Source organism: Pan troglodytes, chromosome 20, assembly GCF_028858775.2.
Source record: "Pan troglodytes isolate AG18354 chromosome 20, NHGRI_mPanTro3-v2.0_pri, whole genome shotgun sequence".
In the NCBI taxonomy this organism is placed as follows: Eukaryota; Metazoa; Chordata; class Mammalia; order Primates; family Hominidae; genus Pan; species Pan troglodytes.
Genome location: NC_072418.2, coordinates 40,792,344 through 40,817,870, shown reverse-complemented (window position 1 = coordinate 40,817,870; position 25,527 = coordinate 40,792,344). Strand labels below are relative to the sequence as shown.

The following is a 25,527-nucleotide window of genomic DNA, read 5'->3' as shown; positions in this document are numbered from 1 at the left end:
ACATCACTGGTGATATTAACCTTTATCATTTGGCTAAAGTAGTGTCTGCCAGGTTTCTTCACTCCAAATGTACTATTTTTTCCTTTTCCATTCTCTATTCTTTAGAAACAACTTGTTAAGTCTAGCCCACCTTGGGAGCAGGTACACAGAAGTGGAAATTAAGCTTTACATTCCATAGAGTTTAATATCTAGAATTCTTCTATAAGACATATTTGTTTCTTCTCATTTATATCAGTGTAGACTCATTTATATTTGTTTTATACTTCAAGGTAGAATCAAATATTACATTACTTCTTTTGCCACCCATACCGTTTCAACTTCAGACATTGATAGCTCTTTTAGGTTGGTTCCTATGTTCATTTAATACCCTGATCCTTCTGTTTTTTGAGGACTTCTTTCCTGGTACTACCTTCAGGTTCATTTTGTTTTCTCCCTCCCGTGGTCCTGGAATCAGCTGTTTCTCCCAGGAGTGTGGTTCCTTTTAGTGGAGAATGGGATTTAAAAACCAAGGTCAGCTGGGCACGGTGGCTCACGCCTGTAATCCCAGCACTTTGGGAGGCCAAGGCGGGCGGATCATGAGGTCAGGAGTTTTTAAGACCAGCCTGGCCAACATGGTGAAACCCCGTCTCTACTAAAAATACAAAAATTAGCTGGGCGTGGAGGCGCGGGTCTGTCCGTAATGCCAGTTACTTGGGAGGCTGAGGCAGGATAATCGCTTGAACTCAGGAGGCAGAGGTTGCAGTGAGCCAAGATCGCACCACTGCACTCCAGCCTGGGCGACAGAGCAAGACTCCGTCCCAAAAAAAAAAACAAGGTCTGGGTAATGGATATATGCACATTCGCCGATGTATGCTTACATATATTAATAATTGTCTTTCTGTCTATCCCTTTGTATGCATCTGAAGCTAAGCATGAGTTCATACTAATGTCTCTGACTCTCGTCTAGTACTACAAAATGTATTCTAATCTTCCTGTCTTGTTTATATGTAACTTTTTACCCTGACAGTAGGAAAACTGGCTCTCCCCGTCCACCATTTATTTCTGTATCTGTTCAACTCCAGTGTATGTGTAACACATTTCTGAGTTGTTAACCTGTACCCCCATGAGCATCAAGTTTACTCACTTGAGTAGTGTTTGTATATACTTCCTTTAGTGTATGGCCTTATAATTTTCAGTCAAAACATCATTTTCCAGAGTTTGTTATTTTATCATATCACAGTGCACTGTTTGTTCAGTATATTGATTACCTACAAGCAGTATATAATTACCAAATATATGTTGTCTAGTTATCTTTGCAGTATTGATTTCTAGCATAAAATTTTTCTTGTGGTCAGACTACATACTCTATACAATCTTGATCCTTTGAAATACATTGAAATTTGCTTTATAGCCAAGTATATGGTCAGTTTTTAGGAATAATCTGTGTGTGACTGGAAGGTAACTGAGCTCTGCAGTATTTGAATTGTATCTATGAAGTTCTGGATCTTTATTGATTAAATGTTCCACTCAGACTTTGGATTGTCTTTGGTTAATCAGACTTTGGATAATTTGCTTTCTTTATTTCATACCATGTTAATAGAGAAATACAGAATTATTTATAACCCTTATAAATAAATTATTTATAACATTAAGAAATCCTCTATGTACATTGTAGTTCATTAGAAAATAGAGATGGTTAAAACTGCTTTCAAAACATTACAATCTTGCCAAGTGTGGTGGCTCACGCCTGTAATCCCAGCACTTTGGGAGGCTGAGGTGGGCAGATCATTTGAGTTCAGGAGTTTGAGATAAGCCCGTCCAACATGGTGAAACCCTGTCTCTACTAAAAATACAAAAATTAGCTGGGCATAGTGGCAAGCACCTATAATCCCAGCTACTCCAGAGGCTGAGGCAGTAGAATCCCTTGAACCCGGGAAGCAGAGGTTGCAGAGCTGAGATCGTGTCACTGCACTCCAGCCTTGGCAACAGAGCCAGACTCCATCCTACCACCCCCACCCCCCAAAAAAATTAAAGTCTTGGCTGGATGCAGTGGCTCAGGTCTGTAATCCTAACACTTTGGGAGGCTGAGGCAGACAGAAGTGAATCACTTGGCGCCAGGAGTTCAAGACCAGCCTGGCCAACATGGCGAAACCTCATCTCTACCAAAAATACAAAAAAATTAGCCAAGCATAGTGGTGGGCGCCTGTGGCCCCAGCTACTCGGGAAGCGGAGGCACAAGAATCGCTTGAACCTGAGAGGCAAAGGTTGCAGTGAGCCAGTATCACACCACTGCACTCCAGCCTGAGTGACAGAGCATTTTTTTTCTTTAAGTATTTCCTGGCCGGGCACGGTGGCTCACGCCTGTAATCCCAGCACTTTGGGAGGCCAAGGCGGGCACATCACGAGGTCAGGAGATCAAGACCATCCTGGCTAACATGGTGAAACCCTGTCTCTACTAAAAATACAAAAAAAATTAGCGGGGTTTGGTGGTGGGTGCCTGTAGTCCCAGCTACTCGGGAGGCTGAGGCAGGAGAATGGCATGAACCTGGGAGGCGGAGCTTGGAGTGAGCTGAGATCGTGCCACTGCACTCCAGCCTAGGAGACAGAGCGAGACGCCATCTCAAAAAAAAAAGTGTTTTCTTTTTCTTTTTTCTTTTCTTACTTTTTTTTTTTTTTTTTTTTTTTGAGATAGAGTCTTGCTCTGTTGCCTGGGCTGGAGTGCAGTGGCGTGAACACAGCTCACTGCAGCTTTGGCCGCCTGGGCTCTAGCAATTCTCCCACCTTGCCCTCCCAATTATCTGGGACCACAAGTGCATGCCACCATGCCCAGCCAAGTTTTTAATTTTTTTTTTGTAAAGAAGAGGTCCTATTGTGTTGCCCAGGCTGGTCTTGAACTCCTGGGCTTGAGTGATCCTCCTGCCTTGGCTTCCCAAAGTGCTGGGATTATAGGCGTGAGCCACCACTCCAGTCCCTGACTCTGTTTTTGATGTTTAACTGCTGATGACTCCTCTTTTTTTTTTCCCCTTCTGTCTACTTCTGGGCCAGCTGGTAAAAAACCTAGGTGCTCCCTCCTTCGCATTCAAACCATGTGAACCCCATGCCATGAGCAGGAACACTCAGCCCAGCACCACGCCCTAACCACCATGCAAACTCCAAGCCAGCCTCCTTTTCCTAATCTCTCAAGTTGTTTTATGACCTGCTTGGGAGCTGCTCTGCTCTCTAGAAAGCCTCATGATGAGAGTTATAAACCCTTTCATACCTTTTCGGTGTACTGTGTGACATCAGTAGTCTTTTTTTTTTCCTTTCTTCTAAAAAAAAAAAAAAAACAGGATACATGGATACATGTGCAGAACACGCAGGTTTGTTACATAGGTATACGTGTGCCGTGATGGTTTGCTGCATCTTTTGACCTGTCCTCTAAGTTCCCTCCCCTCACCTCCCAGCCCCCAACAGGCCCTGGTGTGTTATTCCCTTCTCTGTGTCCATGAGTTCTCATTGTTCAACTCCCACGTATGAGTGAGAACATGCGGTATTTGGTTTTCTGTTCCTGTGTTAGTTTGCTGAGAATGATGGCCTCCAGCTTCATGCATGTCCCTGCAAAGGACAAGATCTCATTTCTTTTTATGGCTGCATAGTATTCCATGGTGTATATGTACCACATTTTCTTTATCCAGTCTATCGTCGATGGGCATTTGGATTGGCTCCAAGTCTTTGCTATTGTAAATAGTGCTGCAGTAAACGTACATGCACATGTGTCTTTCTAGTAGAATGATTTATATTTCTTTGGGTATATACCCAGTAGTGGGATTGCTGGGTCAAATGTATTTCTGGTTCTAGATCCTTGAGGAATTGCCATACTGTCTTCCACAGTGGTTGAACTAATTTACATTCCCACCAACAGTATAAAAGTATTCCTATTTCTCCACAGCCTCACCAGCATCTATTGTTTCCTGACGTTTTAAATAATCGCCATTCTAACTGGTGTGAGATGGTATCTCATTGTGGTTTTGATTTGCATTTCTCTGATGATCTCTGATGATGATGTTGAGCTTTTCTTCATAAGTTTGTTGGCCTCATAAATGTCTTCTTCTTCTTTTTTTTTTTTTTTTTGAGATGGATTCTCACTCTGTCACCCAGGCTGGAGTGCAGTGGCTTGATCTCAGCTCACTGCAACCTCTACCTCCTGCATTCAAGTGATTCTCCTGCCTCAGCCTCCCGAGTAGCTGGGATTACAGGCACCTGCCACCATGCCTGGCTAATTTTTTTTGTGCTTTTAGTAGAGACGGGGTTTCACCATGTTGGCCAGGCTGGTCTTGAACTCCTGACCTCGTGATCCACCCACCTTGGCCTCCCAAAGTGCTGGGATTACAGGCATGAGCCACCACACCCAGCCAAATGTCTTCTTTTGAGAAGTGTCTGTTCATATCCCTTGCCCACTTTTTGATGTGTTGTTTGGTTTTTACTTGTAAATTTGTTTAAATTCCTTGTAAATTCTGGATGTTAGACCTTTGTCAGATGGGTAGGTTTCTCCCATTCTGTAGGGTGCCTGTTCACTCTGATGATAGTTTCTTTTCCTGTGCAGAAGGTCTTTGGTTTAATTAGATCCCATTTGTCAATTTTGGCTTTTGCTGTAATGGTTTTTGTCATTTTTGTCATGAAGTCTTTGCCCATGCCTATGTCCTGAATGGCATTGCCTAGGTTTTCTTCTAGGGTTTTTATGATTTTGGGTTTTACAGTTAAGTCTTTAATCCATCTTGAGTTGATTGTTACATAAGGTGTAAGGAAGGGGTCTAGTTTTAGTTTTCTGCATATGGCTACCCAGTTTTCCCAGCACCATTTACTGAGTAGGAGATCCTTTCCCCATTGCTTGTTTGTGGCAGGTTTGTTGAAGATCAGATGGTTGTAGATGTGTGGTGTTATTTCTGAGGTCTCTTTTCTGCTCCATTGGTTTATATGTCTGTTTTGGTACCAGTACCATGCTGTTTTGGTTACTGTAGCCTTGTAGTATAGTTTGAAGTCAGGTAGCATGATGCCTCCAGCTTTGTTCTTTTTGCTTAGGATTGTCTTGGCTGTACGGGGTCTTCTTTGATTCCATATAAAATTTAAAACAGTTTTTTTTCTAATTCTGTGAAGAATGTCAATGGTAATCTGATGGGAATAGCATTGAATCTATAATTTACTTTGGGTAGTATGGCCATTTTCATGATATTGATTCTTCCTATCCATCAGGATGGAATCTTTTTCCATTTATTTGTGTCCTCTCTTATTTCCTTGAGCAGTGGTTTATAGTTCTCCTTGAAGAAGTCCTTCACATCCCTTGTTAGCTGTATTCCTACGTATTTCATTCTCTTTGTAGCGATTATGAATGGGAGTTCATTCATGATTTGGCTCTCTGCTTGTCTATTGTTGGTGTAAAGGAATGCTTGTGATTTTTTCACATTGATTTTGTACCCTGAGACTTGGCTGAAGTTGCTTATCAGTTTAAGGAGTTTTTGGCCTGAGATGATGGGGTTTTCTAAATATAAAATCATGTCATCTGCAAACAGAGACAACTTGACTTCCTCTCTTCCTGTTTGAATACCTTTATTTCTTTCTCTTGCCTGATTGCCCTGGCCAGAATTTCCAGTACTGTGTTGAATAAGAGTGGTGAGAGAGGGCATCCTTTTCTTGTACTGGTTTTCAAAGGGAATGCTTCCAGCTTTTGCCCATTCAATATGATATCAGCTGTGGGTTTGTCATAAATAGCTCTTATTGGGATATGTTCCATCAATACCTAGTTTATTGAGAGTTTTTAACATGAAGGGATGTTGAATTTTATCAAAGGCCTTTTCTGTATCTATTGAGATAATCATGTGGTTTTTGTCTTTGGTTCGGTTTATGTGATAGATTATGTTTATCGATTTGCGTATGTTGAACCAGCCTCGCATCCCAGGGATGAAGCCAACTTGATCACGGTGGATAAGCAACACAGTGAGACCCTGTCTCTACACATAATTTTAAAATTATCCAGGTGTGGTGTTGTGCATCTGTAGTCCCAGTTACTTGAGAGGCTGAGGTGGGAAAATCGCTTAAGCTGGAAGAGTACAAGGCTGCAGTGAACTATGATTGGGCTATTGTACTTCAGCCTGAGTGACAGAGCAAGACTCTGTCTTGATGATTGATTGAAAGCTAGATGGATGGATAGATAGATAGATAAACAGACAGATAAAGATAGAGAGACAGACAGAGTTAGCAGGTACTGCCTTTCTAAAGAAAGAACATTTACTCTGAAACATAAAGGATGAGAAGGATTCAGCCTACAAAATGTCTAAGTCCAAGGACTCTTGAGCAGTTAAACGGTCTGTGGAAAGCATTAAGCGTTGGGGGAAGTTGTACAGTTGGCCCTTTGTATCTATGGGTTCTGCACTCATGGATTCAACCATCTTCAGATCAAACATATATTTTTAAATTGTGAGGGTACTGACCACATACAGACTTTTTTCTTGCCATTATTTTCGAAGCAACAGTAGAACAGCTATTCACATAGCATTTACATTGTATTGGGTATTGTAAGTAATCCAGAGATGATTTAAAGTATACAGGAAGATGTTTATAGGTTATGTGCAAATACTATGCCATTTTATATCAGGGACTTAAGGCGTCGGTATCTGGGTTGGGTTTTGGTATCTGCAGGAGGTCCTGGAACTGATCCTCCACAGATACCAAGGGGCAATTGTACTATATTCCAGGTGTTGAAAAGAGGGACTATGATAGAGAATAGGAAGCAAAGAGCTGATGTTTTGACATGAGGCCTCCTAGGTAAGCAGCAGTCCTTGGAAAGGGATTTGTATTTTATTTTAAGAACAGTGAAAAATCACTCGAGGAACTTAAAGGATGTATTCTTAAACACTGACCTGCATCTAAATCAGTGATAGGTTCAAAATAAAGATGTCAAGGTTTCTCTCCTCTCAGTTTTAATTCACTTGGTCTTTGACGGTGCCAATATAGCAGATTTGGAACAAGCTTGTCAAAGATTCTGGCCCCACCTAAATGTTACCCATGTCCTCAATCAGTAATTTCACTGTCTTATGTAAACTCTCATACATCTCTGAACTCTTCTTGGCCTTTTTCAAATTTTGTAACCATATTTTTGAATTCTGTATGCCATTCACTTATTATGAATGTCAGTTTTTCTTTGTTGCATAAAGTTTCTTGTTCTCTGGTATAGAAATACAAATTTTTTTTGTTGTCCTCTTTTGTTTCAGATTTGGATTTACAGTGTGAGATAATCAGCTACATAGAAGTACCCACTTATGAAACAGATATATCCTCTACACAACTTCAGAGCATATATAAGAGAGAGAAACTCTATGAATGTAAGAAATGTCAGAAGAAATTTAGTAGTGGTTATCAACTTATTCTACATCACAGGTTTCATGTTATTGAGAGACCCTATGAATGCAAAGAGTGTGGGAAGAACTTTCGTAGTGGCTATCAACTTACTCTACATCAAAGATTTCATACTGGTGAGAAACCCTATGAATGTACAGAATGTGGGAAGAACTTTAGAAGTGGTTATCAGCTGACTGTACATCAGAGATTTCATACTGGTGAGAAAACCTATGAATGTAGGCAGTGTGGGAAGGCCTTTATATATGCCTCACACATTGTTCAACATGAGAGAATTCACACTGGTGGGAAGCCGTATGAATGTCAGGAGTGTGGGAGGGCCTTTAGTCAAGGTGGACATCTTAGAATTCATCAGAGAGTTCATACTGGCGAAAAACCATATAAATGTAAGGAATGTGGGAAGACTTTTAGTAGGCGCTCAAATCTTGTTGAACATGGGCAGATTCATACTGATGAGAAGCCATACGTATGTGAGAAATGCGGAAAAGCCTTTAGAAGAGGTCACCAACTTACTGTACATCAGAGTGTTCACACTGGTAAAAAGCCATATGAGTGTAAAGAATGTGGGAAGGGCTATACCACTGCCTCATACTTTCTTCTACATCAGAGAATTCATAAAGGTGGAAAACCCTATGAATGTAAGGAGTGTAAGAAAACCTTTACTTTGTATAGAAATCTTACTCGGCATCAGAATATTCATACTGGTGAGAAACTTTTTGAATGCAAGCAATGTGGGAAGACCTATACTACTGGTTCAAAACTCTTTCAACATCAGAAAACTCATACTGGCGAGAAACCCTATGAATGCAAGGAATGCGGAAAGGCCTTTAGCTTGTATGGCTACCTTAAACAACATCAGAAAATTCATACTGGCATGAAACGCTTTGAATGTAAGGAGTGTAAAAAAACCTTTACTTTGTATAGAAATCTTACTCGACATCAGAATATTCACACTGGTAAGAAACTTTTTGAATGTCAGGAATGTGGGAAGGTCTATAGTACTGGCTCAAACCTTATTCAACATCGGAAAACTCATACTGGTGAGAAACCCTATAAATGTAAGGAATGTGGCAAGACCTTTAGCTTGCATGGATATCTTAATCAACATCAGAAAATTCATACTGGTGTGAAACCCTATGAATGTAAGGTATGTAGAAAAACCTTTACTTTCTATAGAAATCTTACTCTACATCAAAGTATTCATACTGATGAGAAACCTTTTGAATGTAAGGAATGTGGGAAGACCTTTAGACGTAGTTCACACCTTACTGCACATCAGAGCATTCATGCTGATAAAAAACCCTATGAATGTAAAGAATGTGGAAAGGCCTTTAAAATGTATGGCTACCTTACCCAACATCAGAAAATTCATACTGGTGGAAAACCTTATGAATGTAAAGAATGTGGGAAGGCCTTCAGTCGTGCCTCAAACCTTGTTCAACATGAGAGAATTCATACTGGTGAGAAACCCTATGTGTGTAAGCAGTGTGGGAAAACCTTCAGATATGGTTCAGCCCTTACAGCCCATCAGAGAATTCATAGGAGCATAAAAGTGTAAGACTGTAAAGAGTACGAGCGTGCCATTCATCATCAGACAGTCCACACTGGTGAGAAATGATGGAATGTTAGTCTTATAGGTATGGCTTTAGCAATTGAGAGAGTTCAAAATGCAGATCTTGCCACATTAGAAAGCATTCAATGTCAGTCCTGTTTTAATGGAATATCTGACTATTCAATGGTAAATTAAGAAAAAAAAAACAGGAATCCCAGTTTCTTCATGCCTACAACATCCATGGCATGGATTTTTTTTTAAAAAACTTAATAATTAAGGCTGGGTGCGGTGGCTCGCCTGTAATCCCAGCACTTTGAGAGGCCAAGGTGGGCGGATCACGAGGTCAGGAGATAGAGACCATCCTGGCTAACACGATGAAACCCCGTCTCTACTAAAAATACAAAAAATTAGCTGGGCGTGGTGGCGGGCGCCTGCAATCCCAGCTACTCGGGAGGCTGAGGCAGGAGAATAGCATGAACCCAGGAGGCAGAGCTTGCAGTGAGCAGAGATCGCGCCACTGCACTCCAGCCTGGGCAACAGAGCGAGACTCCGTCTCAAAAGAAAAAAAAAAAACTTATTAATTAGAAGGATGACCAAAAGCCTTTCATACTAGATTTCAATGGCTGTATTACAAATTACCACAAGCCTTAATGTCTTACCACAACAATAAACATCACTCATAGGTTCTGAGGGTCAGAAATTCGGAAGAGGCTTAACTTAGTGCTTTTGAATTGGTCTTTCCATGAGCTTGCAGTCTTCTGAAGGCTCGTTGGGGCTGAAGGATCTGTTTTCCAGGTGGCTCGCTCACACTGGCAGGCTGGCTTAGACAGTGAGAGTGCCAGGAGAAAGCTGTGACTTTGGAGCAGTTTTTTGTTTGTTTGTTTGTTTGTTTTTGTTTTTGTCTTTGTTTTTTCAGACAGGGTCTTGCTCTATCACCCAGGCTGGAGTGCAGAGGCATGCTCATAGCTCACTGCAGCTTTCAACTTCTGGGCTCAAGCAATTTGGGTGGCTTCTTGAGCATATTTTGCATGACGTAGAAATATAAGCAATTTGTACTCAGAATGCCAGTCATGGTGTTTTAAAAATATGTCCTCAAATTCTTGAAACTCTACCCTTCAAACTTGAAGTCTGGCCAGGCACGGTGACTCACGCCTGTAATCCCAGCACTTTGGGAGACCGAGGCCTAGCCAGGCGTGATGGCACACGCCTGTAGTCCCAGCTACTAGGGAGGCTGAGGCAGGAGAATCGCTTGAACTTGGGAGGCGGAGGCTGCAGTGAGCTGAGATCGTGCCTCTGCACTCCAGCCTGGGCAACAGCATGAGACTCCGTCTCAAAAACAAAAACAGCAAATAAAAAAACCTGAAGTCCAATTCCCCTCCCTTTGCATGTGAGCTGAACCTAGTCACTTGCTTCTAATGAACAGAATCTTCAGGATCACCTTTCCCTGGTGCTCATGCTCACTTGTTCATTCACTCTCGTGCAAATCCGGCCTCCTCTACCTAGGGCTTCTGCAGAGGCTGCTGACAGAACCTTTTATAGAAGTTTCATTGAATGGTGATTCTCATAATTGTCACATTAGATATTGCTGGAGTCTTAACCAAGGGTTTTTAACAGTCATACTCTATCTGTTCTTTGGAGAACAGATAACCTGCTGTGAAGTGCCCGCTCTGCTCCCTCTCTGAAATAATCATTGTGTTAATGTTGAGGCCATGCTTCCTATGGGCTGCCCCCAGCCCCTTTTCTGAGCATAAAATAAGTATTCATGCTAGTCAATTCTTACGAAACCCAGACCCTTCAGCTGGGGAACTGTGAATCAGCCAGGCTTAAACTGTTTTCATACTGCCCCGCGTTTTCATAGTTTTTCTACCAATCTTGCTTCATCCCTCTCCTTCAGAGCCATCCATCTTGTACCATGGCCTGAAGGCTTTCACTGCCTTTCCTGGACCTCTTTTTCATTCATAGCCCCCTCCTTCCTTCTGATCTGATCTTGCTTTTTGCTTTTCAGAGGATCGAAATGAACACATACCCTAAGGTTACCTACATACTATGTTTCCCTAACAGCACTCTGGATTTTGTCTTTGTCCAGAGACCATTTCTGAAGTTTAGCATCATTTGCTTTCTGGAGAGGCTGGGAGTTTCCAAAAGTAAGTCCTGGTTCACTTCTGTTTAACAATCTTTTTCTAGCTTATCTCACTTCTAGCACTTAAGCAACAAGAAGCAAGACACCTTCAACATTCTGCTTGGGAGTCTCCTAAGCTAAATTACCCACTTTTTTTGTTGCTGTTGTTTGTTTGTTTTTGTTTCTTAAAGACACAATCTTGCTTTGTCACCCAAGTTGGAGTGCAGTGGTGTGATCATAGCTCACTACAACCTTGAACTCCCGGGCTCAAGTGATCCGCCCATCTCAGCCTCAGGAGTAGCTAGGACTACAGGTGTATGCACAACTACATCTAGCTAATTTTTTTTTTTTTTTTTTTTTTGGTAGAGATGAAGTCTCCCTATGTTGCCTGAGCTGGTCTCAAACTCTTGATCCTCCTACCTTGACCTCCCAAAGTGCTGGGATTATAGCACGAGCCTGGGCCAGTTACACAGTTCTGTAGGTATTATTTTGTACTTTTCACAGTTACCACGTGCAGCCATGTTGCTTTCTGCTGTTACATAACAAGAATCCCTTCCCCCTAGTCTCCAGTAACATTTTTCAGTTTTCTTTAAGCCCTCACTAGGAGCTCCTTAAAAATATCCAGGATTCTGCTAATAATATTTTCCAGGCACTTCCAATTTCCACCCAGTTTGTGGTCCCAATGCCCCTCTGACATTTGTAGCTTTTTGTTTCAATAGCATCCCTTGTCTAGGTACCAAAATCTGTTATCTCCTGCCACATTCCAAAGAACCTGAAGAATTAGTGGCTTAAAATGCCAATAAATGTGTGTTTTTCTCACAGTTTCTGTGAGTCAGAAATTTGGGAGCAGCTAAGCTAGGCAGTTCTAGCTCCAAGTGTCTCAAAAGGTTGTGCTTATCTAAAGGCTTGACTATAGCTGTAGGATATGCTTTCAAATGGCTTAGTTCTGTGGCTGATAAGTTTATACTGGCAAGTCGTTTCTTCTCCCAAGAGGCCTTGTCCATAAGCTGCTTGAGTGTGCTTGTGACGTGACAGTCAGATGTGATCCTTTTTATAATCTCTCTTTGGAAGTTAGTTCTGCCACGTTCTATTTGTTCCCAGAAAATCACTAAGTCTGGCCTACATTCAGTAAGAGAGGAATTAAGTTTCACCTTTTTTTTTTTTTGAAGGCAGGTTCTTTCACTGTCATCCAGTGGAGTGCATATGGCTAACTTCAGCCTCAACCTCCTGGGCTTCAGTGATCCTCCTGCTTCAGCTTCCCGAGTAGCTGGGACTACAGGTGTGCGTCACCATGCCCAGCTAATTTTTAAATTTTTTGTAGAGATGGGGGTCTCACCAGCTTGCCCAGGCTTGTCTCAAACTCCTAAACTCAAGCAGTCTTCCCACAGTGTTCCCAAAGTGCTGAGATTATAGGCGTGAACCACTGTGCCCAGCCCACTTTCACTTTTTAAAGAGAGAAATGTCAAAACATTTGCAGACATATTTTTATTTTTAAATCACCACACCTGACACCACTCAATCATTGTTGAAGTCTCAAAAATTAGTACTAATAAACTAACTTGTTAATGTCACATATGCAATAGTGCTTTTAGCCATGGCACATGCCTTACCTGTCATCACTGCCACATAACTCCCTGTGTGTCATTGGCCAAGATATTTATCATCTATGGGAATTATTTAAAAAGTATAATCAAGAGCCTACATGAAACCCAGGCATGGTGGCGCACACCTGTAGTCCCAGCTACTCGGGAGACTGAGGCGGGAGGATCGCTTTAGGCAAGAGTGTAAGGCTGCAGTGCTCTATGATGGTGCCTATGAATAGCCACTGCACACCAGCCTGGCTTTTTTAGGCCCCATCTAAAAAAAAAAAAAGGTACATAAGAGTCCTATTATGCAGATGTGGCCGAAATTATACTTGTCAAAACCTGGGAAGACTGTTTGGCATATAGCGTTATGCTCAATAAATATGAGCTATTGGCCGGGCGCAGTGGCTTACGCCTGTAATCTCAGCAGTTTGGGAGGCTGAGGAGGGTGGATCACATGTCAGGAGATCGAGACCATCCTGGCTAACATGGTGAAACCCCATCTCTACAAAAAATTAGCTGGGCGTGGTGACACGCACCTGTAGTCCCAGCTACTCAGAAAGGCCGAGGCAGGAGAATCACTTGAACCTGGGAGGCGGGATCATGCCACTGCACTCCAGCCTGGGTGACAGAGCGAGACTCCATCTTAAAATAAATAAATAAATAAATATGACCTATTATAGATATCATCATTATTTGTGTTGCTGATAATTAATTTTTATGAAAGATTCTAATGGCATAATTTAGAACAGCTTCTGAAAGCCACTCATCTATTATTAAATTTTATATAATTTTGGAAATTAAGAATATGATTTTAGCATGTCTAAAGATTTTGACCAGGTGCAGTGGCTCACACCTCTAATCCCAGCAGTTTAGGAAGCCAAGGCTGGCAGATCACCTGAGGTCAGGAGTTCAAGAACATCCTGGGCAACATGGCAAAACCCCATCTCTACTAAAAATACAAAAATTAGCTGGGCATAGTGGCACACACCTGTAATCCCAGCTACTCGGAGGGCTGAGACACGAGAATCGCTTGAACCCAGGAGGCGGAGGTTGCAGTGGGCCGAGATCACACCGCTACACTCCAGTTTGAGTGACAGAGCAAGACTCCGTCTCAGAAAAAAAAAAAAGAGAGATTTTGCATATCTTGTTTTGTTTTGCTTTTGCTTTTTTCATTTTTTGTGGAGATGGGGTCTCACTATGTTGCCTAGGCTGGTCTCAAACCCCTGGCCTCAAGCAATCCTCCTGCCTTGGCTTCCCAAATTGCTGGGATTATAGGCGTGAGCCACTGTGCCTGGCCAAGATTTTGATAATAGCCAACAGTTCATATTTTCTGTTCACAATTTAAGATAAAGTAGGAATTAATAATGGGCTATCAAGAAGTAAATTGTTGTCTTGGAGGTTTTCCCTTTGAAATGTACATTTTAATTTAACATACAGAAAAATTGAAAGAATTGTTTAGTAACCCACCATATATGTTTACATTCATGTTATTTGCTTTATCTTATTTCAGCTCTTTTTATCTGCTTATGTATGGTTTATTTCTGTATCATTTGAGAGTAAGTTGTAGATATCATGGCCCTTTGCCTTTAAATATATGCAAATTTCCTGGATAACTGTGATACTATAATCATACTGGAAAAACGTAATAATTTATATAGTGTCTTCAAATATGTGCCCAAAGATTTTTTATAACTACTTATTTTCTAATCAGTATCCACTCTTGGTTAATTCATTGCATTTGGGATTTTTTTAAATTTATTCTTTTTCTCTAGGATAATATCCCCACTTTTTCATGCTTTTGAATTTTTCTTTTCCTTTTTTTTTTTTTTTTTTTTTTTTTTGAGACAGAGTCTTGCTCTGTCACCAGGCTGGAGTGCAGTGGTGCGATCTTGGCTTACTGCAACCTCTGCCTCCCGGGTTCAAGCAATTCTGCCTCAGCCTCCCAAGTAGCTGGGACTACAGGCACATGCCACCATACCCAGCTAATTTTTGCATTTTTAGTAGAGACGGGATTTCATCATGTTGGCCAGGATGGTCTGGATCTCTTGACCTTGTGATCCACCCGCCTTGGCCTCTCAAAGTGCTGGGATTACAGGCGTGAGCCACCACACCCAGCCTGAATTTTTCTTTTTTAAGTACCCAAAGAATGTCCCACATTCTTGATTTCTGCTTCACAGTATGATTTAACTTGTTGCTCTGTCCCTTGTTTTCCCATAAATTGGCAGTTATGTCTAGAAAATTCATTAGGTTGAGATTTTTGTCAAGAACATCTCATGAATGATGCTGCAGACTTCTGAAAGCACATCAGGTTTTTACATGATTATTTATGCTACACTGTAAAGCTTGCTTAAAGAGGCAACTGTCAGCTCTCCATTGAACAATTCCATTTTGCATTAGTAATTTGATGGGTGCTACATTGATCCGTTAATTTGAAAACATAATCCCTTTAATTCAGGAAACAAGGATTGAAACAAAAAGATGTCATTGTATTCATCTCTCTGTGTAGCACATATGAACTGCCTGTTAAAGGTTAGACTATAAATCTGTGGATAGAAACAATGTTAATATATGAGGCTAGAAGAAAGGAAAACAAATATACCAATATTAAGAAAAAATTAATAAAACTAGATAAAGAGATTAATGATTAGGAAATAAAACTAATTTTTATTCAAATCTTACCCCCTCCCATTTTGTGGAACATGAGCTAAATCTCTAGATATAATCAAGAAAAATTTTAAAAGAGAGATATGAAGAAAATGTTTTAAATTAAAAGTTAATCTTTGCCGGGCACAGTGTCTCACGCCTGTAATCCCAGCACTTTGGGACGCCAAGGCAGGTGGATCATTTGAGATCAGGAGTTCGAGACCAGCCTGGCCACCATGATGAAACCTCATCTCTACTACAAATACAAAAATTAGCTGGGCATGGTGGCATGCACCTGTAATCCTAGCTACTTGGGAGGCTGAGACAGGAGAATTGCATGAACCTGGGAGGCGGAGATTGCAGTGAGCCGAGATCATGCCATTGCACTCCAGCCTGGGCAATAGAGCAAGACCCAGTCTCAAAAGAAAGAGTTAATTTTTGATGTTTATACCAAAATATTTAGCAATCTCTAATGTATTTTGAGAAGGAATTATATTTGTGAAAGAATATAGTTTTTCAAAATGACATAGATATTGTAGGAAATCGGAATTTTTAAAACATGATTGAAAACAAGATGAGTTTCGCTCATTAGGGTAAATGGAAAATTTCTGAGTATGATATCAGCAAACTCTAAGATTCTTTTAAAATAATTGTGCAATAGTCATTTTTCTGGCAGAGTCAATTCATTCTTCTGGTTCAATATATTCTAGACAAATGAAAGAAAAGGAATGTTGATCTGTCTTTATCCTTGTAATTTTTCTAAGCTTTATATACTGTTTTGTAAATGGGATGAATTATGTGCACGATACCATCAATTCTAAAAACTACCTTTTTAAAAACCTTTTGGAAATCAGGATTGCAGTTGATAACTACCTAAACTCACTTCCAGCCCTATAAAAATTACTTTTCCAAACTAAGGAGCATCACGCATTATGCATTGTCAGCCAAAGTTCTGTAGTGTCAGCGTGATCATTCGTTGTGTCTGTAGTGTCAGCGTGATCATTCGTTGTGTCTGTAGTGTCAGCGTGATCATTTGTTGTGTCTTTAGTGTCAGCGTAATCATTCGTTGAGTCTGTAGTGTCAGTGTGATCATTCGTTGTGATCTACATGCTCATATCCCTTTTGTCCACAAAGGAAATAATTCGCCTTTAAATATTAACATCATTTCCCCTATGCAATTTTAAGTTTTGATAATGAAATAAAACACAATGCAGAATGATTTTGCTATAGGTTAGATGACCACTGTACTTGATAACTGAAAAATGGTTTATGTTCTTAGACAAGCCAATGAAGCAATCTCCTGCTCTTGGAACAAACAAAAACCACATGATTAGCCTCTCACAAGATTGGTGTGCACTGTGGTGTAGAAAGTTTGTTTGCCTTTCCATAACCCAGTGTATCTAAGAATTACCTCAGAACTTCCATTTCTATTAATATTACCTACTAACACTTAAGTCTGAGTGTGGTGGCTCATGCCTGTAATCCCAGCACTTTGGGTAAGGCCGAGGTGGTCGGATCACTTGAGGTCAGGAGTTGAAGACCAGCCTGGCCAACATGGTGAAACCCCATCTCTACTAAAAATACAAAAATGAGCCAGGTGTGGTGGCGCATGCCTGTAATCCCAGCTGCTCTGGAGCCTGAGGCGGGAGAATCACTTGAACCCGGAGGCGTCACCTGCAGTGAGCCGAGATTGTGCCACTGCATTCCAGCCTGGGTGACAGAGTGAGACTCTGTCTCAAAAAAAAAAAAAAAAAAAAAAATCGGGACATGAAACCATAAGCTGAAATGCTGCCAAGACCTAAAGGAATGACCCTCAAACTGGAATTTCAGCATTTTGTCATGTGATTAATCCCTGGGAGAATGCAGTCAGCTCACATGATGATAGGCAAGTAACCACCTTTTTCTGTACTCGTACTACTGTTACTTTTCTACAAAATGAAAAACCTAAATGTTTTTTTGTTTTTTTTTTTTGGGTTTTTTTTTTTTTTTTTTTTTTTTTTTGAGACGGAGTTCTGCTCTTGTTGCCCAGGCTGGAGTGCAATGGTCCGATCTTGACTCACTGCAACCTCTGCCTCCCAGGTTCAAGCGATTCTCCTGCCTCAGCCTCCTGAGTAGCTGGGATTACAGGCACGCATCACCACACCTGCCTAATTTTTTTAATATTTTTAGTAGAGACGGGGTTTCTCCATGTTGGTCAGGCTGGTCTCGAACTCTCAACCTCAGGTAATCCGCCCGCCTCGGCCTCCCAAAGTGTTGGGATTACAGGTGTGCGCCCCCACGCCCGGCCTAAATGTTTTTAAACTCTCATCCTGATCAGTATTTAGGTTATAGATAATTTTTTAAAACTCTACTTAGAATATTGTTTCAGAGGAGTCTGTAAATAACAAAACTCTATAATTGCAGTCATAGCTGATGTATATATACTTGGATCTTTTCCAAATGCTCTTCTACTCTTGTAATTTCTAGTCTGGTCAGCTGGAAATAAAAGTATCCAGTAACTCCACTTGTCCACCTAAAAATATAATTTTTTTTTAACTAACCCATTAAGTATTTTTATATGTATTTATTGGCCAATCATGTTATTTACTGTGACTTTCCTGTTTGTTTCTTTTGCTCATTTTCTCAACCTGCTGATTTATGAATACACACACATACTCTAGATCTTGATTCTTTTGTTATTTTATATATAATATCCTTTTCCTGGAGAGTAGCTTTTTAAAGTGCATTCATGATTTTTCTGATACTGATAGTTTTCCCACATACTATCATATTATATTTGGATGTTGCCATTATCACTCTAACCATAAACTGTAATCTATTTATATTTTTAATAGTATGTGAGATTTCTATGTATTCAGTCAGATTATCTATGAATGGAAATGAATTTTCTTTTAAAATCATTATTATTTCTTTACTTTTATTAAAATAAATACAATTATGTCAAGTATTGGGGTAATAGCCAGTGTCTTAGTTGTTTAACCAGTTTAATGGAAATCAGTACAATATTTTACCATTCAACTAATATTTACTTTGTTGTATGCAAGTATGCTCTATAATTAGGGCTAACTTCTTATATTTTTTCAAATCCTATCACTTCTTTTGCTTTGTTCATATATCATTCTCCTCTGCTATTTTAATGTTATAATTCATACTGATTTCTTGTTTTAAACCATTTCTGAAATATAATATGCTTAGCTGTGGTATATTATTGTTTTGATAAGCTGCTTAATTTATCTTATGAATATTTTGTTTGGGATTTTTGTCCAAATATTCAAAATTGATATTAATATTATTAGCATTCATATATTAACATTCAAAATTAAGAATTTTTTAAATTTTTGTTATTGCCATTATTTGTTTATTAAAGGTTAGATAAAATTTGGCTTTAAACCCATATGGTCCTGTTTTTTCTTTATTTTGTTTTCCTTCTTACAGTTTTAATAGTGGATTGTTAAACACTTCCAAAATCACCTGATACTCTATTTGAATTTCTACTTTATATGAAAGCAGCAGATTAACTGAGCTGCGTACCTGCCCGAGGCACAATGCCTTTGAGCAGTGCACATTGTGGTATTACCACTGGGTTCCACATAAAAGACGCATCCCCACATGAACCCCTCAGTGAAAATCAAGCATTATGTGTTCTTGGCAATACGACGCTAGGAGTTCAGAACTCTTTAGCAAGAATATAAGATGCAGGCCCCGCATGGTGGCTCACGCCTGTAATCCCAGCACTTTGGGAGGCCAAGGCAGGTGGATCACCTGAGGTCAGGAGTTTGAGACCAGCCTGACCAACATGGAGAAACCCCATCTCTACTAAAAAAAAAAAAAAATACAAAATTAGTGAGGTGGGGTGACGCATGCCTGTAATCCCAGCTACTCGGGAGGCTGAGGCAGGAGAATTGCTTGAATCCGGGAGACAGAGGTTGCAGTGAGCCAAGATGGGGCCATTGCACTCCAGCCTGGGCAACAAGAACGAAACTTCATCTCAAAAAAATATATATATAAAATGCATTGCTGCTTAGACATGGTTGGATACTTACCAGCAGCCCTCATGAGAATGACAGATTCTTTAATGTGTGAAAAATTTTAATGCAGGGTGAGTAAATATCCACTAATAGTTTTATTTTATTGCCTCATGTTAAAGTTATAATTTGTCACATAATTAGCATTGATTGCATTAAATATTAAGCAATTGACATTCCTCTAGATCTGCACTGTCAGGTAGATACACTAGCCACCAGCTACATGTGGCCATTTTAAATTAATTTAAATCTAATAAGGCATAAAATTGAGTTCACCAGTAGGACTAGTCACAGTTATGTGTTCAATAGCCATGTGTATTGGACTTTACAGATACAGTAGTCCCCTCTTTATCTAATGTTTCCTTGTTGTTAATCTCTTGCTGTGCCTAATTTATAAATTAAACTTTATCATAAGTACATATGTTTAGTAAAAAAATAGGATGGTTTGGTGCCATCCTTGGGTTTCAGGCTTCCCCTGGGGGTCTTGGAACATAACCCCTGCAGATAAGAGGGAGACTACTGTATACAATGTTTCCATTATTAGAAAACTTTCTATTAGATAGGAATATTCTGAATACTTACATTCTATTCACATAAAAAATAATCTTATGGATTTAACAAATGAAATATTGCCAAGCACTTAATTATCATTTGCAAAATTAATTGAGCAATTTTAGGTATATATTAAAAATCATAGGCTGGGTGTGGTGGCTCACGCCTTTAATTCCAGCACTTTGGGAGGCCGAAGAGGGAGGATTACTTGAAGTCAGGAGTTCAAGAACAGCCCTGGCAACATAGTGAGACCCTGTGTCTACAAAAAAAAAATTTTTTTAATTAGGCATACTGGTGCATGCCTGTAGTACCAGCTACTCTGGAGGCCGAGGCAGGAGGATTGCTTGATCCTAGGAGTTTGAGATTGCAGTGAGCTATGATGGCACCACTGCACTCTATCCTGGGCAATAGAGTGAGACCCTGTCTCTAAAAAAGCAAAGAAAAGTCGTTAATTTTTAGCAGATACTTGAAAGCATCTTTTCTTTTTCTTTGAGACGGAGTCTCGCTCTGTGGCCCAGGCTGGAGTGCAGTGGCATGATCTCGGCTCACTGCAAGCTCCATCTCCCAGGTTCACGCCATTCTCCTGCCTCAGCCTCCCGAGTAGCTGGGATTACAGGTGCCCATCACCTTGCCCGGCTAATTTTTTTATTTTTAGTAGAGACGGGGTTTCACCATGTTAGCCAGGATGGTCTCGATCTCCTGACCTCGTGATCCGCCCGCCTCGGCCTCCCAAAGTGCTGGGATTACAGGCTTGAGCCACCACGCCTGGTCTGAAAGCATCTTAAATATTTTAAAGTGGAAACAATATGCAAAAAAGTTGTAATATTGATTTATATTTTATTTTGAGACGGAGTCTCACTCTGTTGCCCAGGCTGGAGTGCAGTGGTGCAATCTCGGCTCACTGCAACCTCCGCCTCCCGGGTTCAAGCAATTCTCTGCCTCAGCCTCCCGAATAGCTGGATTACAGGTGTCCGCCACCACACCTGGCTAATTTTTTGTATTTTTAGTAGAGACAGGGTTTCACCATCTTGGCCAGGCTGGTCTTGAACTCCTGGCCTTGTGATCCACCCGCCTTGGCCTCCCAAAGTGCTGGGGTTACAGGCGTGAGCCACTGTGCCTGGCTATTCTTACTATTTTTATGCACTTATGTTCTTATTCCTTCCTATTTTTCTCTCTACAGTTAATGGTAATTGAGCAATTTTTAGATACTCCTCTAGTTTCCATGGTCTTCACTGAGACACACGCATGCAAAGACGTAATCACAAAAAAAGAAAGCTTTACCATGTGGATTATCAACCACATATTTCTTGATCAGGGCCTTGGTCTTGGTGATCTTATGGAAGAGATCATTAAGTGTTTTTCTTTTAGCTTTTTCTTCTTAAATAAGCATTATTGAGATAAAGCAAGATATAATTTTAGGCTGAACACAGTGGCTCACTCCTGTAATCCCCACATTTTGGGAAGCCAAGGTGGGAGGATCCTTTGAGCCCAGGAGTTTGAGACCAGGCTGGATAACAAAACAAGACTCATCTCTACAAAAAGTAAAAAAAAATTTGCCAGGCATGGTGGCATGCACCTGTAGTCCCAGTTACTCGGGAAGCTGAGGCAAGAGGATCGCTTGAGCCAGGAGTTTGAGGCTGCCATGAGGGCACCACTGCACGTTAGCCTGGACTACAAAGCAAGACCCTATCTCAAAAAAAAAATTAAATTAAAATTTTGCTTACTTTTAAGATATAATAACAGGGTAGGATGTACCCTCCCATCTCAATAATTTTAAAAAATATATAGAATGACAGTTTTCAGACACTGAACAACAAGCAGACCACAATCCCCAATTGCAGAAACCACCAAGGTGAGCTCTATTATTTCTCCCAACTTAACATCTGGAGTATTTTCAGTCCATTGCTCAGGGAGAGTTAACAGAAGCAGAGCCCAGTGTTCTTCCCGAATTGAGACACAAACTTGAGGATTTGCAGAAGCTAGGGTATGTGGAACAAAGTACTAGACAGGAACAACCTCCATGAAGAGATCTCTGGAGAGCTGCCAGGGAGTTCCCTTGAATCTTCAACTGAAAGTACTGACCAGTTAGCTATATGTGAAAACACCTGAAGCTGTGGAAAAACCCACTTGAAATGAATAGAGGGAATAATCCTCATAGCTCAAACAAGTCCAGGAATAGCAGGTGTTACCAATAGCCAAAGTGGAAAAACCCTCATAATTCACAAGACCTCGGGTACTCAGACGTATACTGTCTTAAGAGAGAGGAAGAATCAGCTTTGGACTAATTAGTCTTGCTCCGGTCCTGCCTTACCAAAGCTGAAAAAGAACCCATGAAAAAGATCAAACTGTTTTCAAGTACGTGAACTATATTTCAAAACAAAGCTCAAAAATACTGAAAAATATACAAGAATACCTGGCAAGGTAACATTTCAATGTTTAGCATCCAATCAAAAGTTACAAGATGGGTGGGTGCAGTGGCTCACGCCTGTAATCCCAGCACTTTGGGAGGCTGAGGTGGGCAGATCATCTGAGGTTGGGAGTTCCAGACCAGCCTGACCAAAATGAAGAAACCCCGTTTCTACTAAAAATACAAAAAATTAGTCAGGCCTGGTGATACATGCCTGTAATCCCAGCTACTCGGGAGGCTGTGGCAGGAGAATCACTTGAACCCGGGGAGGTGGAAGTTGCAGTGAGCAGAGATCGCACCATTACAATCCAGCCTGGGCAACAAGATAGAGACTCTGTCTCAAAAAAAGAAAAAAAAAAAAAAAGGTTACAAGACTTGCAAAGGACCAGGAAAACATGACACACAACGAGGAGCAAAATTGATTAATCAAAATTGTCTCACGTATTAGAATTGATAGGTTATTTCATATGTTGACAAAGGTAGACCAAAATATAAGCACTTTTTTTTTCTTTTTTTTTTAAAGACAGGGTATCACTCTTTGGCCCAGACTGGAGTGCAGTGGCCCAGTCATGGCTCACTGCAGCCTCGACCTCTTGAGCTCAGTTGATCTTCCCACCTCAGCCTCCCTAGTAGCTGGGACTGCAGGCATGCACCACCATGCCCGGCTAATTTTTTGTATTTTCTAGTAGAGACAGGGTCTTGCTTTAGCCTCTCAAACTGCTGGGATTACATGTGTAAGCCACTGCACCTGGCTGAAATATAAGCACTTTTAGGAGAATCATGGGAGATTTTTTTTAAACCACATTAAACATCCACAAATGAAAACTACAATGTCTGAGATGTAAAATACTCTGGAGAAATGATTAGACATTGCAGGAAAAGGATTAGTAAGCTTAAAAATTTTCCCAATTGGTGAAAACTGTAGACTTACAAATTGAAGCAACTCAGTGAATTCTAATCACAAGAAATGTAGAAATCTAAACAAAGACTGATCATAATCTAATTGCTTTAAAATAGTGATAAAGAATAAGTCAGCAGAGAAAGGAGACTACATAGAGAGGAACAAATGCAAGAATAAAAGTATTTCTTGTTGAAACCAACATAACCTAGAAGACAGTTGAGCAAAATTCTTGTATAGCGCAGAAATGAAAAATGTTACCTTGAATTCTATACAATGTGAAAATACTTTTGTACGAAGGTGAAAATTTGTGGATGTCTGATTTTTTTAGGCATCTAAAAGATGAGAGGATTGATGCTTTCCTACACTCTAAGAAATGTTAAGGTTCTTCAGACAAATGGAAAGTGATATCAGATGGAAATTTGGACCTACATAGGAAATGGCTAATATGTGGGTAAATATATCTTATTATTTAAATTGCTTAAAAGATGATTGAGCTGGGCGTAGTGGCTCACACCTGTAATCTCAACACTTTGAGAGGCTGAGGTGGGAGGATCACTTGAGCCCCAGAGTTTGAGACCAACCTGGACAACATAGTGAGGCCCTGTCTCTGCAAAAAAATTTAAAAATTAGCCAGGTGTGGTGGTGCGCACCTATAATCCCAGCTACTCAGGAGGCTGAGGTAGGAGGATTTCTTTAGCCTGGGAGGTCGAGGCTGCTGTAAGCTGTGATTGCACCAGTTGAGGCTGCTGTGAGCTGTGATTGCACCACTGCACTCCTGCCTGGGCAACGGAGCAAGATCCTGTCTTTAAAAAACAATAAGATAGTCTGGGCGCAGTGGCCCACACCTGTAATCCCAACACTTTGGGAAGCCAAGGTTGGTGGATCACTTGAAGTCAGGAGTTCAAGACCAGCCTGATCAACATGGTGAAACCCTGTCTCTACTAAAAATACAAAATTAGCCGGGCCTGGTGGCACGTGCCTGTAATCCCAGCTACTTGGGAAACTGAGGCAGGAGAATTGGTTGAATCTGGGAGGCGGAGGTTGCAGTAAGCTGAGATCGTGCCACTGCACTCCAGCCTGGGTGACAAAGCGAGACTGTATCTCAAAAAATTTTAATAATAATAATAATAACATTATTACTATCTTTCAGAGAAACTAAATATGAGGAAAAAAATGGTTTTACTTCCATTATCTTTAATTCTGACTCTTCATTTCTTGTTTAGATACAAATTTCTGATTCTGTCCTATTCTTTCTCTCTCTCAAGAATTTTCTTTAACATTTCTTATAAAGAAGATCTGCTAACAACAAATGCTCTCAGTTTTTACTTGTTGAAAAGTCTGTATTTCTTTTTTATTTCTTTTGGTAACAACTTTGTATATAATTCACATTCCATCCAATTCACTCATTTAAAGTGTAAAATCCAGTAGTTTTTAATGTAGTCACAAAGTTGTGAAACCTTCAACACGGTTTTAGAACATTTTCATCACGCCAGCATGAAAGCCTTTAGCCACCATCCCAATTCCTTCTGCCACCCTTCAATTTAGGAAACAGTTTACTTTCAGTCTCTATAAATTAGCCCACATTGGAAATTTTATATGAGAAGAAATTTCACATAGAAGGAATCATAAATATGTGGTCTTTTGTACCAGCTTCATTCACTTAGCATAGTGTTCAAGGTTGAGCTATGTTGTAGCTTGTATCAGATCTTCATTTCCTTATATTACCAAGTAATAGTCCATTGTGTAGATATGCCACATTTTACTTATCTACTTATAAAATGAAGAACAATTGGGTTTTCTTTCCAGTTTTGGCTATCATGAATCATGCTGCTGTAAATATCTGTATACAAGCTTTGTGAGAACATATGGTTTTGTCTTGAGAATATACCTAGGACTAAAACTGCTACATCATATGGTAACTCTACATTCTTCTGAGGAACTGCCAGACTGTTTATACAGTAGTTCTACCATTTTCCAGTGACACCATCAATATATAGGGTTCTATTTATCCAAATCCTATCCAAAATTTGTTATTGTATATTTATTTGATTTTAGTCATCCTAAGTAGTATATCTCATTGGGGTTTTGGGGTTTTGATTTACATAGTCTTTTTCTTTGTTTCCCAGGCTGGTTTTGAACTCCTAGGCTCAAGCAATCCTCCTGCCTCGACCTCCCAAAGTGCTGAGATTACAGGCATGAGCCACTGCTCCTGGCTGATTTGCATATTCTTAATGATTAATATAGAACATGTTTTCAAGTATTTAGTAGCCATGTGTATACTTTTTTTTTTTTAGAAATACTTATTCAGTTACTTTGCCCATTTTTGTTGGGCTTTTTATTATTGAGTTGCAAGACTTCTTTATATATTCTAGAT

At 40.2% G+C, this 25,527-nt stretch overlaps 1 protein-coding gene across 7 annotated transcripts in view; it reads left to right on the top strand.

Moving 5' to 3' along the window:
- Window positions 1-9,493, top strand: part of ZNF573 (zinc finger protein 573) — a 39,082-nt gene extending 29,589 nt beyond the window's left edge. For 5 of the 7 annotated variants that reach the window (XM_063801619.1, XM_016935827.3, XM_054673394.2 and 2 more), the window contains one exon: window positions 7,224-9,470. In XM_063801619.1, coding sequence (XP_063657689.1) covers window positions 7,224-8,926 — 1,703 coding nt within the window. In that variant the 3' untranslated portion in view covers window positions 8,927-9,470. Of the gene's footprint in view, window positions 1-7,223 lie in introns of all 7 variants that reach the window. The other 2 variants (XM_063801617.1, XM_016935828.3) reach the window with 1 other exon arrangement.
- Window positions 9,494-25,527: the final 16,034 nt, after the last annotated feature.